Genomic DNA, 16,099 nt, shown 5'->3' with positions numbered 1-16,099 from the left:
CCAACCACGAATGTCGAAGAGCAAAACTGGGGGCGAAGCTGAACGAGGCTTCCTGCACCATTAAAAAGTGCGTTAGTTAATGGGTTCTCGCCTTTCTAAACCTCCTTCCATGCAGACGACGTGTCCCCCACGCTAAGGGACAGTAAATAAGTTGTGTGTGCCCTGCAGTTTCTTATAGTCTTCCATGTGTCACCTACTTGGTGCTGCTGAACATTTGGTATAAGTAGGGGATATAGAGAAGGGAGTACGACTGCAGGGTCCGGCTGTATACCGCTGTTGTCAGCATGAAAGATGTATAGTTTACTTACATATCTGTTAGATATATATCATAAGTGGATTTACAGGGCATACTTGTACAACTACTAGAGTGTTATATCGTATGCATGACATATATTATACACTGCAGGAATATTATATAATGTCATACGTGGTTTAAAATGACAAACACTTATACATCTTCCAGAATATTGTAAGTATGGCTGGTCTCACACTACCGGATTTGAATTGCAGATTCTGTGATAGCCATCCACATGGACGATCTGCGTCAAAATACGGGAATTGAAAGGCATGTACGTATTTTCGATTTCTTCTTCACATTTGCAGATACGAATTGCATTTTCTGCAAGCAGAAGAAAAATCACAGCATGCTCTAATCTGCTGAGGGATGTGTGGACGGCCTCCATTGATTTCCATGGAGGTGTCCGACTTGCAGCCCATACGCAATTAACATTGCGTATGGGATGTAGGTGCCCATGTCACGGCCCGAGAAATACAAACAAACCTGTTTCTCGTCCGTATCATTGGGGGATACCAAAAGACCTTTGTATAGCTTCTGCTATTAAGAGGCGACACTAAGCAGAAAAGTGCTAACTCCTCCTACTAGCTATACTACTAATGCTAACGCCTCCTGCAAGCACCAAACTAGCTCAGTTTTAGATCAGTGTCTGTAGGAGGCAGACCTCCTCAATCAAGGTCTTTAGGACTACAGGGATGTGGGCACACAGGGTAGGCAGGACTCTCCCTGTTCCACACGAGGAGGGTAGACGGCAAATGTCTGTCCTCCTCCAAGAAGAGAAGGTGGCACGATCATGCCCTTGTGCAATAGATCACTACCTGCCAGCTATAGGGTTCCCCATCCCGGAGCATTCCCCCTCTTCATCGGTCGACAAGCAGATGGGGTTCACTGCTGGATCTGAGGGAGTATCTCCCAGCATCAGGACACCCAGTAGAGTAGGTGAGTATCTCCCCCCTTACTGCCCTGCCCCTGTAACAGGTGCCCCCTCCTGTGTCACTGTGCCTGCCATTGTGTGTATACACTGATACTGCTTTCAATTCTTAGCACTCGCCTCCCGACTCCGGATGTTTCCACAAAGGAACCAGCGAAATTCACGTACTTGTGTTATCTTGTAGTAATGCCAAATTTTATGGTGCCTGGTTAGTCTAGGTAAGGAGCCGACCCTAGTTGACAACTCAGATGCCAATTACAGGGCTAGATTCAAAAGCCATATGTTTCATGCAGAAGGTGGAGGCTGTGGCCACTGTCACAGTCTCAGAGGGCTAATACTAATAGTATTTTTGAGCCATGTGTCTCCGTCTCCCGTTCTCTCTGCTAGTATCCCATGCATTCGGCTGGGATACTTCCTACTAACCCTTCAACAGCGGTGCAGTCATTAAAGACAGCCTACCTAGCTGGGTGTTTTACAGTCTGGATTTTAGCGGACCCTGCCGTTCAACTAGGTCGCCAGCTAGAAGGTCCCCAGCTCTTTGAAGTTTCATGCCGCTGGTGCTGACGTCACGTCCAACTTGCCTTGGCTACTCGTCTCCCTCCAAAGCAGGAGGCTGTATCGGGCAGAATTTCCTTTGCCATCAGTAGAAGGTCGTTATCGACCTGTTGCATGTTTCCTCACTGCATGTGATGTCCGTGTCCATAAAGACTTCAGCTGGTCCCACGGGAGGCGCCGGTCACAAGTAGGCTCAATCAGACTTCGCAAGATTACCTCTCTCAAGTGGCATTCTTCAGTCGCCCTAGTTCTCTGCCGGTACTCCCAACAACACAAGTCTTGTCCTTGGGTTTCCGAGGTGGGCTCCTCGCACTGGCTCCGCTTCGCGGCAGTATGTGGTTGCCGCACCAGGGACATCATATGCTCAGCCCATGTTACGGCACATATGACTCGGACAGCGGGTGCCCATGGAGTTTCCTTGGCGGTAGCTTTCATCTGATGGGTGGATGGCACCGTTACTGTGGCCCCTTAATGCTCCGTCTCCGAGCACGCCAGTTGCAGTTGAAGAGCTGTTTACGCTCCTTTACACATGCGGCTTCTTATACTTTCCCACCCCCTTGGGTACTGCTCTGCAACGTCCCAAGGTCTTGCTCTGTCCCCCAATGATACAGACAAGAAAACAGGATTTTTGGTGTAACTTACCGTAAAATCACTTTCTCGTAACGATCATTGGGGGGGACAGCACCCGCCTAGTCTGTTTATTAGGACTGTAACATGTACTCCTCTTGGATGGAGTGTTCTCAGTGCGGTCGCACATGGTGGTACACGGAGTTACCGTTCTAAAGTATTGTTATTTATTAACTATTGTTCTCATGTCCTACTTGGCTGCTCCTACTGCTGGCATACAAACTGGGCTAGCCTGCAGGGGGAATATAGGTAGTGGGAGGAGTTAACACTTTTCTGCTTAGTGTCGCCTCCTAGTGGCAGTAGCTATACCCAACGTCTTGCTGTACTCCTCCATTAACGTGACGAGAAAGTGATTTTACAGTAAGTAAAATCCTGTTATTGTACATGACCGCTTGCAAGCCTTCGCGATTATCCGCAGAACATGTTAGTGCTGTACGCAGGGTCACCGGCTGGGCTGACAGCTGGAATCCGCTGCGGATCTCCTGCATGCAATATCCAATCTGGTCCTGTGAGCCCGGCCTATAGAATATTCTAATACATATAGGTTTATGTCCCGTATTCTAGTAGATCTAGAAGTATATCATAAGGGGTCTGTCTTGTATGTCTACTGAAGTGTTATATCATAAGTGGTATATGTCATGTAACCCATATATATTCTAGTAGACCTATAGGTATCCCATAGGAGCTTGCATAGGGCCTATTCGTGTCAGAGGTTACATATACGCAGCCTCTGTGGTTGAGTTCTATTACACAGGACCAAGTACCGCTGCGCGCTGCTGCCCTGAGATGGATGCGGTCCGCCACTGGATTCTGTTTTTCTGCTCCCATAATAAAGCAGGAAATTGAAACCCTCAGCGCAGATGTGAATGAAGCTTAAGATCGCTTATGACATCATCTAGTGAATGTATGAGTATATCATAAGTGGTCTTGTATGACGCATACAGTTCTGTGCAAACATTTTGGGCAGCTGTGGAAAAAATGCAAAGTAAGGATACTTTGAAAAATAAAGGTGTTAATTGTTTATTTTTTTGTCAATTAACAAAATGCAAATGTAAATCTCATCAGTATTTGGTGTGACCGTCCTTCGCCTTCAAAACAGCATCCGTTCTTCTAGGTACACTTGCACACAGTTTTTGAAGGAACTCTGCAGGGAAGTTGTTCCAGACATCTTGGAGAATTAAGTACAGATTTTCTGTGGATGTCGGCTCGCTCCAATCCTTCTGTCTCCATGTAATTCCAGACAGACTGGATGATGATGATGATGATGATATCCAGGCTCTGTGGGGCCAAATTATCATTTCCAGGACTCCTTGTTCTTCTCTACGCTGAAGATAGTTCTTAATGACATCGGCTGGATGTTGGGCGTTGTTGTCCTACTGCAGAATAAATCTGGAGCCAATGCAATGCCTCCCTGATGGTACAACACGATGGATGAGGTATCTGCCTGTATTACTGAGCATTGAGGACACCATTTTTCGTGACCAAATCCCCAACTCCGTTTACTGAAATGCAGCCCCAAACTTGCAAGGAGCTTCCATCATGCTTAAAAGTTGCCTGCGGACACTTATTATTGTACCTCTCTCCACCATGCTTCACTGCTGCCTGCAGACACTCATTATTGTACTGCTCTCCACCATGCTTCACTGCTGCTTGCAGACACTCATTATTGTACTGCTCTCCACCATGCTTCACTGCTGCCTGCAGACACTCATTATTGTACCGCTCTCAACCATGCTTCACTGCTGCTTGGAGACACCCATTATTGTACCGCTCTCCACCATGCTTCACTGCTGCCTGCAGACACTCATTATTGTACTGCTCTCCACCATGCATCACTGCTGCCTGCAGACACTCATTATTGTACCGCTCTCCACCATGCTTCACTGCTGCCTGCAGACATTCATTATTGTACCGCTCTCCGCCATGCATCACTGCTGCCTGCAGACACTCATTATTGTACCACTCTCCACCATGCATCACTGCTGCCTGCAGACACTCATTATTGTACCACTCCACCATGCATCACTGCTGCCTGCAGACACTCATTATTGTACCGCTCTCCGCCATGCATCACTGCTGCCTGCAGACACTCATTATTGTACCGCTCTGCAGCAAACTGCCTTCTGCTACAGCCAAATATTTCACATTTTGACTCCTTAGTCCAGAGCACCTGCTTCCATTTTTCTGCACCCCAATTCCTATGTCTTCGTGCATAGTACAGTTGTTTTGGACTTGTTTCTACATAGAAGGTATGGCTTTTGGTTGCACTTCTTCCATGAAGACCACTTAAGGCCAGACTTCTCCAAACAGTAGATGGGTGTACCAGGGTCCTACTGGTTTCTCCCAGTTCTGAGCTGATGGCACAGCTGGACATCTTCTAATTTCAAAGCATGATGCGTTTGGACAGACATCTGTCTGGGATGATTTGGTGATCCTGCATTGAGCAGGGGGTTGGACCTGATGACCCTGGAGGTCCCTTCCAAATTTATGATTCTATGTTTTTCATCTACTGCACTAAATTTTCTTGGCCAACCACTGCGTCTATGGTCCTCAACATTGCCTGCTTGTTTCTGCTTCCTCAAAAGTGTTTGAAAGCCATATCCTGAAACCCCAGTCTGCTGTGAAATCTTTGCCTGGAAGAGACCTTGCTGATGCAGCACAACTACCTTGTGTCTTGTGGTGCTCAGTCTTACCATGGTGTATGACCTGATGTGAAACTGTCTTCCACAACCTCACCTTTTGTAGCAGAGTTTGGCTGTTCCTCACCCAGTCTTAAGCCTCCTACACAGCTGTTTCCTTTTCAGTTAATAACTGTGTTTCAACCAACATATAAAACTGATGGTCATTATCACCTGTTGGGTGTATGATTAACCAGACTATAATCCTACATAATCCCTGACTTTATGCAAGTGTTCCTGGAAGTGATGATGTTTTGAAGGCGAAGGGCGATCACACCCAATACTGATGTGATTTACATTTTTTTTTAGTTACTTTTAATTTTGTAAATTGATAAAATAAAACTATTAACATTTCTATTTTTGACCGTTCTTACTGTATGCAATTCATGACTTCATCTTCTTTGGATCAAAAATCGGGCTCAGCGGGTCCCAGAATAAAACAATGAATCGTGGAAATGTGCGGTGCAATGTAAAGTATGGATGAGATCTGGACAAACCTAGACATAAGCATTGCAACCAAATGCCGGATAGCCAATGCAATCATCAGCTGCGAAAGTGGACACTGATGAAAATTGACTGGAGGAAGATCGATGCCTAAGAATTCCTTTTCCCACCAAAATCGGGAACAAAGCAGTCCTAGACCGCGCCAAACCGAAGTCTTCAATGGAGGGCGAAATTACAGAACAGAAACTCTCATCGTTCGGCCACATAATGCGAGCTAATTCATTAGAAACATGGATACTGCTTGGAGCGGTCAGCGGCAAAAGAAGACTGCGGCCTCCAAAGAACGTGCCGGATTCGTACTATCAAAGCCGAGACCAACGTGCAAATGATGGAACTGAAAGAAGCCGTACAAAACAGAACCGCGGAAAGGGCCGATCCGTAAAGTGTCAGAGAGATGGCCCGACTAAACAGATAAAGATACACTGTATATATATCATATCTATTTATGTATATAGTGCATATAGATATACTAGCTGATATACCCGGCTTCGTCCGAGTTAATTTGGTACTGGTGTTTATCTGGTGTTCACACAGAAAATCTTATGAAGTCGTGGTTACTTTAGAGATACCGAGGAAAAAACATATGTTCACCATTTTGCATAGTTCTCAGCGTTACCCAGGAAACACCACGAGGAGGTAACCATGCAACGTTTCCTTTATATAAAATGACATCAGGAAGTGAGAGAATTAGATTCCGTATGTAAAATTTGGACGCCAATTCTTTTGCGCATAGAATTGAATAATCGAGTTGGGACCCATTAGCTTTTCCTATTTATGACATAATCAATGCTCCTGCCAAATTTCCCGTTTCTATGACACCGGAAAGTGAGAAAATTACATTCCGCACGTAAAATTTAGACGCTAATTCTTTCGCGCATAGAATTGAATAATCGAGTTGGGACCCAATAACTTTTCATATTTATGACACAATCAATGCTCGTGCCAAATTTCATGTTTCTATCACATTGGGAAGTGAGAGATTTAGATTATGTACGTAAAATTTCGAGGCCAATTCTTTTGCGCTAGAATTGAATAATGGAGTTGGGACCCATTAGCTTTTACTATTTATGACATAATCAATGCTCGTGCCAAATTTCCTGTTTCTATGACATCGGAAAGTGAGAAAATTACATTCCACACGTAAAATTTGGACGCTAATTCTTTGGCGATTAGAATTAAATAATGGAGTTGGGACCCATTAGCTTTTCCTATTTATGGCATAATCAATGCTCGTGCCAAATTTCCCGTTTCTATGACACCGGAAAGTGAAAAAATTACATTCCGCGCGTAAAATTTCGACGCCAATTCTTTTGTGCTAGTATTGAATAATCGAATTGAGACCCATTAGCTTTTCCTATTTATGACATAATCAATGCTCGTGCCAAATTTCACGTGTCTGACACCGGAAAGTGAGAAAATTAGATTCCGTACGTAAAATTTGGACGCCAATTCTTTTGCGCATAGAATTGAATAATCGAGTTGGGACCCATTAGCTTTTCCTATTTATGACATAATCAATGCTCCTGCCAAATTTCGAGTTTCTATGACACCGGGAAGTGAGAGATTTAGATTATGTACGTTAAATTTTGACACCAATTCTTTTGCGCTAGAATTGAATAATCGAGTTAGGACCCATTAGTTTTTCCTATTTTGGAGATAATCTATGCTTGTGCCAAAATTCATCTTTTTACGACATCGGGAAGTTGGAGAACTTTTGGCGAGTCAGTCAGTCAGTCAGTCAGTCAGTCAGTCAGTGAGTGAGTCAGTGAGGGCTTTCGTCTTTATATATATATAGACTAGCTGATATACCCGGCTTCGCCCGTGTTAATTTGGTACTGGTGTTTATCTGGTGTTCACACGGAAAATCTTATGAAGTCGTGGTTACTTTAGAGATACCGAGGAAAAACATATGTTCACCATTTTGCATAGTTCTCTGCGTTACCCAGGAAACACCACGGGGAGGTAACCATGCGACGTTTCCTTTATATAAAATGACATCAGGAAGTGAGAGAATTTGATTACGTCCATAAAATTTGGACACTAATTCTTTTGCGCATAGAATTGAATAATCGAGTTGGGACCCATTAGCTTTTCCTATTTATGACATAATCAATGCTCCTGCCAAATTTCGAGTTTCCATGACACCGGAAAGTGAAAAAATTACATTCCGCACGTAAACTTTCGACGCCAATTCTTTTGCGCTAGAATTGAATAATCGAGTTGGGACCTATTAACTTTTCCTATTTATGACCTAATCAATGCCCGTGCCAAATTTCACGTTTCTATGACACCGGAAAGTGAAGAAATTACATTCCGTACGTAAAATTTCGACGCTAATTCTTTTGTGCATAGAATTGAATAATCGAGTTGGGACCTACGAACGTTTCCTACTTATGACATAATCAATGCTCGTGCCAAATTTCACGTTTCTATGACACCGGGAAGTGAGAGAATTAGATTCCATACGTAAAATTTGGACGCTAATTCTTTTGCGCATAGAATTGAATAATGGAGTTGGGACCCATTAGCTTTTCCTATTTATGACATAATCAATGCTCGTGCCAAATTTCCTGTTTCTATGACACCGGAAAGTGAAAAAATTACATTCCGCACGCAAACTTTCGACGCCAATTCTTTTGCGCTAGAATTGAATAATGGAATTGGGACCTATTAACTTTTCCTATTTATGACATAATCAATGCTTGTGCCAAATTTCATGTTTCTATGACACCAGAAAGTGAGAAAATTAGATTCCGTACGTAAAATTTGGACGCTAATTCTTTTGCGCATAGAATTAAATAATCGAGTTGGGACCCATTAGCTTTTCCTACTTATGACATAACCAATGCTCGTGCCAAATTTCCCGTTTCTATGACATTGGGAAGCGAGAAAATTACATTCCGCACGTAAAATTTGGACGCTAATTCTTTTGCGCATATAATTGAATAATCGAGTTGGGACCCATTAGCTTTTCCTTTTTATGACATAATCAATGCCTGTGCCAAATTTCACGTTTCTATGAGATTGGGAAGTGAGAGATTTAGATTATGTACGTAAAATTTTGACGCAAATTCTTTTGCGCTAGAATTGAATAATCGAGTTGGGACCCATTAGCTTTTCCTACTTATGACATAACCAATGCTCGTGCCAAATTTCCCGTTTCTATGACATTGGGAAGCGAGAAAATTACATTCCGCACGTAAAATTTGGACGCTAATTCTTTTGCGCATATAATTGAATAATCGAGTTGGGACCCATTAGCTTTTCCTTTTTATGACATAATCAATGCCTGTGCCAAATTTCACGTTTCTATGAGATTGGGAAGTGAGAGATTTAGATTATGTACGTAAAATTTTGACGCAAATTCTTTTGCGCTAGAATTGAATAATCGAGTTGGGACCCGATTTCTTTTCCTATTTTGGAGATAATCTATGCTTGCGCCAAATTTCATGTTTCTATGACATCGTGAAGTTGGAGAACTTTTGGCCAGTCAGTCAGTGAGGGCTTTCGTCTTTATATATATATAGATAGATTAGATGATACACCGATCAGCGCAGTGTTTCTGGCACAAGGTTTTCCAATGGATTTTGGCTGATTTTGTGGTTCTGAATCCAAATATCATCAGATTTTGTCCGTCACATCAGGTTTGCATTTTTGCTAGAAACTGTAATTTTCTGCTCCTAGTGGAGAAGTAAAAATGGAGATCCAAAAAGTTTATAAGTTTTGGACGTGCTACGGCTGCAGGAACTTCCTCTTCTTTGACATTCTGTGATGTGTTGTATTTGGAACATCTCATTATATTGGAGTCCCATCGGCCTTGGTAGCGTTCTTCCATTGCTTTAATATCTTTATGGAAGCGTTCACCTTGCTCTTCGCTAACATCACCCAGATTCTCTGGCAGACCGCCCAAGTAAGTAGTGCACCTTGATACTTCTTTTACATCCAAGTGATTGAAAACTCAAGACCAGCTTCTCCACAATCTCTTGGTAGTTGTCAGCTTCCCTGTCCCCAAGGAACTTCTGCACCACATTAGAGAAAGCAAAGTGGGCATCCCCGAGGAGAGTGGGCGTCCCCGAGGAGAGTGGGCGTCCCCGAGGAGAGTGGGCGTCCCCGAGGGGAGTGGGCGTCCCCGAGGGGAGTGGGCGTCCCCGAGGGGAGTGGGCGTCCCTGAGGTGACTTCTTATCGGAGGTCCGTCAAATATTCCTGCCTTTTTCTTTTCATCACTCAGAAAGGTTACACATACATGGTGGAAGCCGTCTCCAATGTGATCAAGGGCAGATTGCCTCATCAAACTAAGTTTTATATGCAGCGGGGGAAAGACAGTTTTTTTTCCTATCAACCAGAGAATCATTAATGATGTTTTTGTCACCGGGCATCAAACTGATTCTTGGTGGCCGTTCCTTTTTCACCCCGTGGTCGGCTGTAGCCCTGCTCTCCTAATAGCACAAGAATTAGGTGTCGTCTGTGTAACCTGCCTGTTGGCCCAGCAGTAAGTTCACCATTTTCACACCACACAATGACCCACCAGGTACAGGATATCTAATCCTCTCCAGATCAGTCTCGATGCTGGCATATTCTAACATGCGATCCGTGCCGCTCCACAATAAAGCGCTCCCCGGCCACCACAGCGTTCGCATATCTTTATCTGCCTGATATGTTATTTGGAGATGCCGGAGGTCACCCAAAAATATCTCTGCATATCCTTGAGAATAGCTAGAAGTACACATCCTGGAAATGGAGCCACGGAGTAACAACCTGCAAGCCGGAGTAACAGAAAGGTAATATTCCTGGTAAAATCCATGAAAACGGGGTATATCGTAAAAGCAAAAAGTGAGCAAATTTGAGATCAGATTTGGAATCGACAGTCCCCAATATTAGTCTCTAACGGCTCTGAAACAATGTTTTTTGTTTACCAGTGAATCTAGCAGAATATATATATAATGTATGTACATATGTGTAGATTATAGTTATATTCTATTAGAAGATGATATGGTTCTATCCTGATAAGTGGTTCTCTATGACATATACCGGCATCGGATCATGTGACTGCGCCTTGTGACTGGGGGTCCTGACGCCTCAGGGGGATTGGTGTGATGGTGATGCCTTGTCTTTCAGGCTTCGTCGGCCTCTTTAACCTCCTCCTCCTCTGGCCGGGGTTCTTCCTGCTGCACTACACAGAGTTTGAAGCTTTTGAATTTCCCAATAAATTGGTGTGGATGTACCTGGTGATCAACGGCCTCGTGGGCACCGTGCTATCCGAATTCCTCTGGCTGTGGTGAGTATCTGATGCATTCATCTATGAGACGGGCACATCAGGGCTTAAAGATGGCGATAAAGCCACCCATCCCCACCACATATAATGATTTCCTCCATGTCATGTAGGGTTGATTACTCCTGTGCCATGCGATGATTCCCTCCATATAATGATGATTGCTCCTGTGCAGTGTGATGATTTCCCCATATAATGATGATTGCTCCTGTGCAGTGTGATGATTTCCCCATATAATTATGATTGTTCCTGTGCAGTTTGATGATTCTCCCATCATGTAGTGATGATTGCCCCATGTAGTGTGATGATTTCCACCTGTCATGTAGTGATGATTGCTCCTGTGCGGTGTGATGATTCCCTCATATAATGATGATTGCCCCTGTGCAGTGTGATGATTACCCCATAAAATGATTGCTCCTGTGCAGTGTGATGATTTCCACCTGTCATATAGTGATGATTGCTCCTGTGCAGTGTGATGATTACCCCATATAATGATGATTGCTCCTGTGCAGAGTGATGATTTCCACCATCATGTAGTGATGATTACTCCTGTGCAGAGTGATGATTTCCACCATCATGTAGTGATGATTACTCCTGTGCAGAGTGATGATTTCCACCTGTCATGTAGTGATGATTGCCCCTGTGCAGTGTGATGATTACCCCATATAATGATGATTGCTCCTGTGCAGAGTGATGATTTCCACCATCATGTAGTGATGATTACTCCTGTGCAGAGTGATGATTTCCACCATCATGTAGTGATGATTGCCCCTGTGCAGTGTGATGATTACCCCATATAATGATGATTGCTCCTGTGCAGAGTGATGATTTCCACCATCATGTAGTGATAATTGCCCCTGTGCAGTGTGATGATTACCCCATATAATGATGATTGCTCCTGTGCAGTATGATAATTCCCCCTTTTAAAGATGATTGCTCCTGTGCGGTGGGATGATTACCCCATATAATGATGATTGCTCCTGTGCAGTATGATAATTCCCACTTTTGTTGATGATGGATTCTCCTGTGCTGTGTGATGACCCAATGTGCCCCCCAACACAGTATGCTGGCTGAGTTCCTTAAGGTGCTTTTAGACGGAATGATAATCGTTAAAAAAAATATCCCTGCTGGTTTGACTGAGTTTTCGCTGTAAAGACGGCCAACGATCGGCTGAAAAAATTTTCGCTCATCATTCATTTCATGCAAGCAGGAAGATCATCGTTGGCTCGCTCGCTAATTGTCTGGTTAAAATGCCGAACGTTCATTCGTTCTCATTTACTGGCACAGAATGTGAACGACTTAACAATTCAGCGACCGTATGAACAGGCCGCACGAGCGAACTCTGACATCGCTCTGACATCGCTCTGACATCGCTCTGACATCGCTCTGACATCGCTCTGACATCGCTCTGACATCGCTCTGACATCGCTCTGACATCACTCCTTCCAGCGATGAATTGTTCCATCTGGAAGGGCCGCTTCTCTCCTTCCCTGTAGTCCGTGTCTCCTCATCCTTCATGTTACTCAAACAGGTCTAGCTGCTGTCTAGCTGCTTTGCTGGACTCTACCACTAGATGGCGCTACATTCCTGTCTTCTGCTCTCTTCCTGATACGTCTGGACGGAGCAGCTGTTTGTCCCTCCGGGTTACATTTGTGCTTTTGCTGTGTTTCAGGGGCTGCTTCCTGACCTCCTCTCTGGTTGGCACCCTTGCCCTCAGTCTTACCATCCCGCTCTCCATCATTGCGGACATCTGCATGCAGAAGGTAATGGCCGTTATTTGCACCGTTTCCCCTGAGTGTGCAGTTCTCTCCATGTCTGGTTGCTGTGCTATGTGTATTTAGTGCCTCCAGCGCTCACTCCATATGCTTTATATTCTTCTTTTCCTGATGAGTTATACTCAACATGCCAACAGATCGGCAAATTTTAGAGTGAAAGGAGTGTTTAGCTGGAGGCTCGGAGGAGTAAAGCAACATAGATCCCTTGTCAGCAGCTTCATCATATCCATCTCCGACGTACAGATACCGAACAATTAGCTTCATCATATCCGTATCCATAGGGTTAAAACACGAAATATCTCTATACGTAATCTATATACAACCTGTGTCCCCATAGATCTCTGACCTAATTTCCTGAATCCCCCCACATGTAATCTATATACAACATGTCACCTCCATACATCTCTGACCTAATATCCTGATACCCCCACATCTAATCTATACACAACCTGTCCCCCCATACATCTCTGACCTAATATCCTGATACCCCCCACATGTAATCTATATACAATCTGTCCCCCCATACATCTCTGACCTAATATCCTGATATCCTCCACTTGTAATCTATATACAACATGTCCCTCCATACGTCTGACCTAATATCCTGATACCCTCCCACATGTAATATATATACCACCTGTCCCCCCCCCCATACATCTCTGACCTAATATCCTGATACCCCCACATGTAATCTGTATACAACCTGTCCCCCCATACATTTCTGACCTAATATCCTGATACCCCCACATGTAATCTATATACAACCTGTGTCCCCATAGATCTCTGACCTAATTTCCTGATACCCCCACATGTAATCTAAATAAAACATGTCCCCGTCATACATCTCTGACCTGATATCCTGATACCCCCCACATGTAATCTATATACAACATGTCCCCGTCATACATCTCTGACCTAATATCCTGATACCCCCACATGTAATCTATATACAATCTGTCCCTCCATACATCTCTGACCTAATATCCTGATACCCCCACATGTAATCTATATACAACATGTCCCCGTCATACATCTCTGACCTAATATCCTGATACCCCCCCACATGTAATCTATATACAACATGTCCCCGTCATACATCTCTGACCTATTATCCTGATACCCCCCACATGTAATCTGTATACAACCTGTCCCCCCCATACATTTCTGACCTAATATCCTGATACCCCCACATGTAATCTATATACAACCTGTCCTCCATACATCTCTGACCTAATATGCTGATACCCCCCAAATGTAATCTGTATACAACCTGTCCTCCCCCATATATCTCTGACCTAATATCCTGATTTCCCCACATGTAATCTGTATACAACTTGTCTCCCCCATACATCTCTGACCTAATATCCTGATACCCCCCACATGTAATCTATATACAACCTGTCCCCCCCCCCATACATCTCTGACCTAATATCCTGATACCCTCCCACATGTAATATATATACCACCTGTCCCCCCCCCCATACATTTCTGACCTAATATCCTGATACCCTCCACATGTAATCTATATACAACCTGTCCCCCCCATACATCTCTCACCTAATATCCTGATATCCTCCCACATGTAATCTGTATACAACCTGTCCCCCCATACATTTCTGACCTAATATGCTGATACCCCCACATGTAATCTATATACAACCAGTCCTCCATACATCTCTGACCTAATATCCTGATACCCCCCACATGTAATCTATATACAACCTGTCCCCCCCATACATCTCTGACCTATTATCCTGATACCCCCCACATGTAATCTGTATACAACCTGTCCCCCCCATACATTTCTGACCTAATATCCTGATACCCCCACATGTAATCTATATACAACCTGTCCTCCATACATCTCTGACCTAATATGCTGATACCCCCCAAATGTAATCTGTATACAACCTGTCCTCCCCCATATATCTCTGACCTAATATCCTGATTTCCCCACATGTAATCTGTATACAACTTGTCTCCCCCATACATCTCTGACCTAATATCCTGATACCCCCCACATGTAATCTATATACAACCTGTCCCCCCCCCCCCCATACATCTCTGACCTAATATCTTGATACCTCCCCACATGTAATCTATATACAACATGTCCCCGTCATACATCTCTGAACTAATATCCTGATACCCTCCCACATGTAAGCTATATACAACCTGTCCTCTCCATACATCTCGGACCTAATATCCTGATACCCCCCCACATGTAATCTATATACAGCATGTCCCCGTCATACATATCTGACCTAATATGCTGATACCCCCCACATGTAATCTATATACAACCTGTCCTCCCCCATATATCTCTGACCTAATATCCTGATACCCCCCCACATGTAATCTATATACAACCTGTCCCTTCCATACATCTCTGACCTAATATGCTGATACCCCCCACATGTAATCTATATACAACCTGTCCTCCCCCATATATCTCTGACCTAATATCCTGATACCCCCCACATGTAATCTATACACAACCTGTCCCCCCCCCCATACATCTCTGACCTAATATCCTGATACCTCCCCACATGTAATCTATATACAACATGTCCCCGTCATACATCTCTGAACTAATATCCAGATACCCCCCACAAGTAATCTATATACAACCTGTCCCTCCATACATCTCTCGACCTAATATCCTGATACCCCCCACATGTAATCTATATACAACCTGTCCCCCCCCCCCATACATCTCTGACCTAATATCCTGATATCCTCCCACATGTAATCTATATACAACCTGTCCCCTCCATACATCTCTGACCTAATATCCTGATACCCTCCCACATGTAAGCTATATACAACCTGGCCTCTCCATACATCTCGGACCTAATATCCTAATACCCCCCCACATGTAATCTATATACAGCATGTCCCCGTCATACATATCTGACCTAATATCCTGATACCCCCCACATGTAATCTATATACAACCTGTCCCTCCATACATTTCTGACCTAATATCCTGATACCCTCCACATGTAATCTATATACAACCTGTCCCTCCATACATCTCTAACCTAATATCCTGATACCCCCCCCCCCACATGTAATCTATATACAACCTGTCCCCCCCCCCCCCCCATACATCTCTGACCTAATATGCTGATACCCTCCCACAAGTAAGCTATATACAACCTGTCCCCTCCATACATCTCGGACCTAATATCCTGATACCCCCCTCCCCCCACACACACACGTGTAATCTATATGCAGCATGTTTCCGTCATACATCTCTGACCTAATATCCTGATACCCCCCACATGTAATCTATATACAACTTGTCCCCTCCATACATCTGACCTAATATCCTGATTCCCCCACATGTAATCTATATACAACCTGTCCCTCCATACATGTCTGACCTAATATCCTGATATCCTCCCACATGTAACCTATATACAACCTGTCCCCTCCATACATCTCGGACCTAATATCCT

The 16,099-nt window shown here is 44.0% G+C and overlaps 1 protein-coding gene across 1 annotated transcript in view; it reads left to right on the top strand.

Moving 5' to 3' along the window:
• The window catches only part of SLC35F5 (solute carrier family 35 member F5), a 47,826-nt gene that overhangs the window by 18,021 nt on the left and 13,706 nt on the right, over window positions 1–16,099 (top strand). The window contains exons 12-13 of the mRNA XM_066575246.1: window positions 10,707–10,866; window positions 12,533–12,623. Coding sequence (XP_066431343.1) covers window positions 10,707–10,866; window positions 12,533–12,623 — 251 coding nt within the window. The remainder of the gene's footprint in view (window positions 1–10,706; window positions 10,867–12,532; window positions 12,624–16,099) is intronic.

The sequence above is a fragment of the Eleutherodactylus coqui genome, chromosome 8 (genome assembly GCF_035609145.1).
Source record: "Eleutherodactylus coqui strain aEleCoq1 chromosome 8, aEleCoq1.hap1, whole genome shotgun sequence".
NCBI classification, from domain to species: Eukaryota; Metazoa; Chordata; class Amphibia; order Anura; family Eleutherodactylidae; genus Eleutherodactylus; species Eleutherodactylus coqui.
Note: the sequence above shows the minus strand (reverse complement) of the source record. Positions and strands in the feature narration are given on the sequence as shown.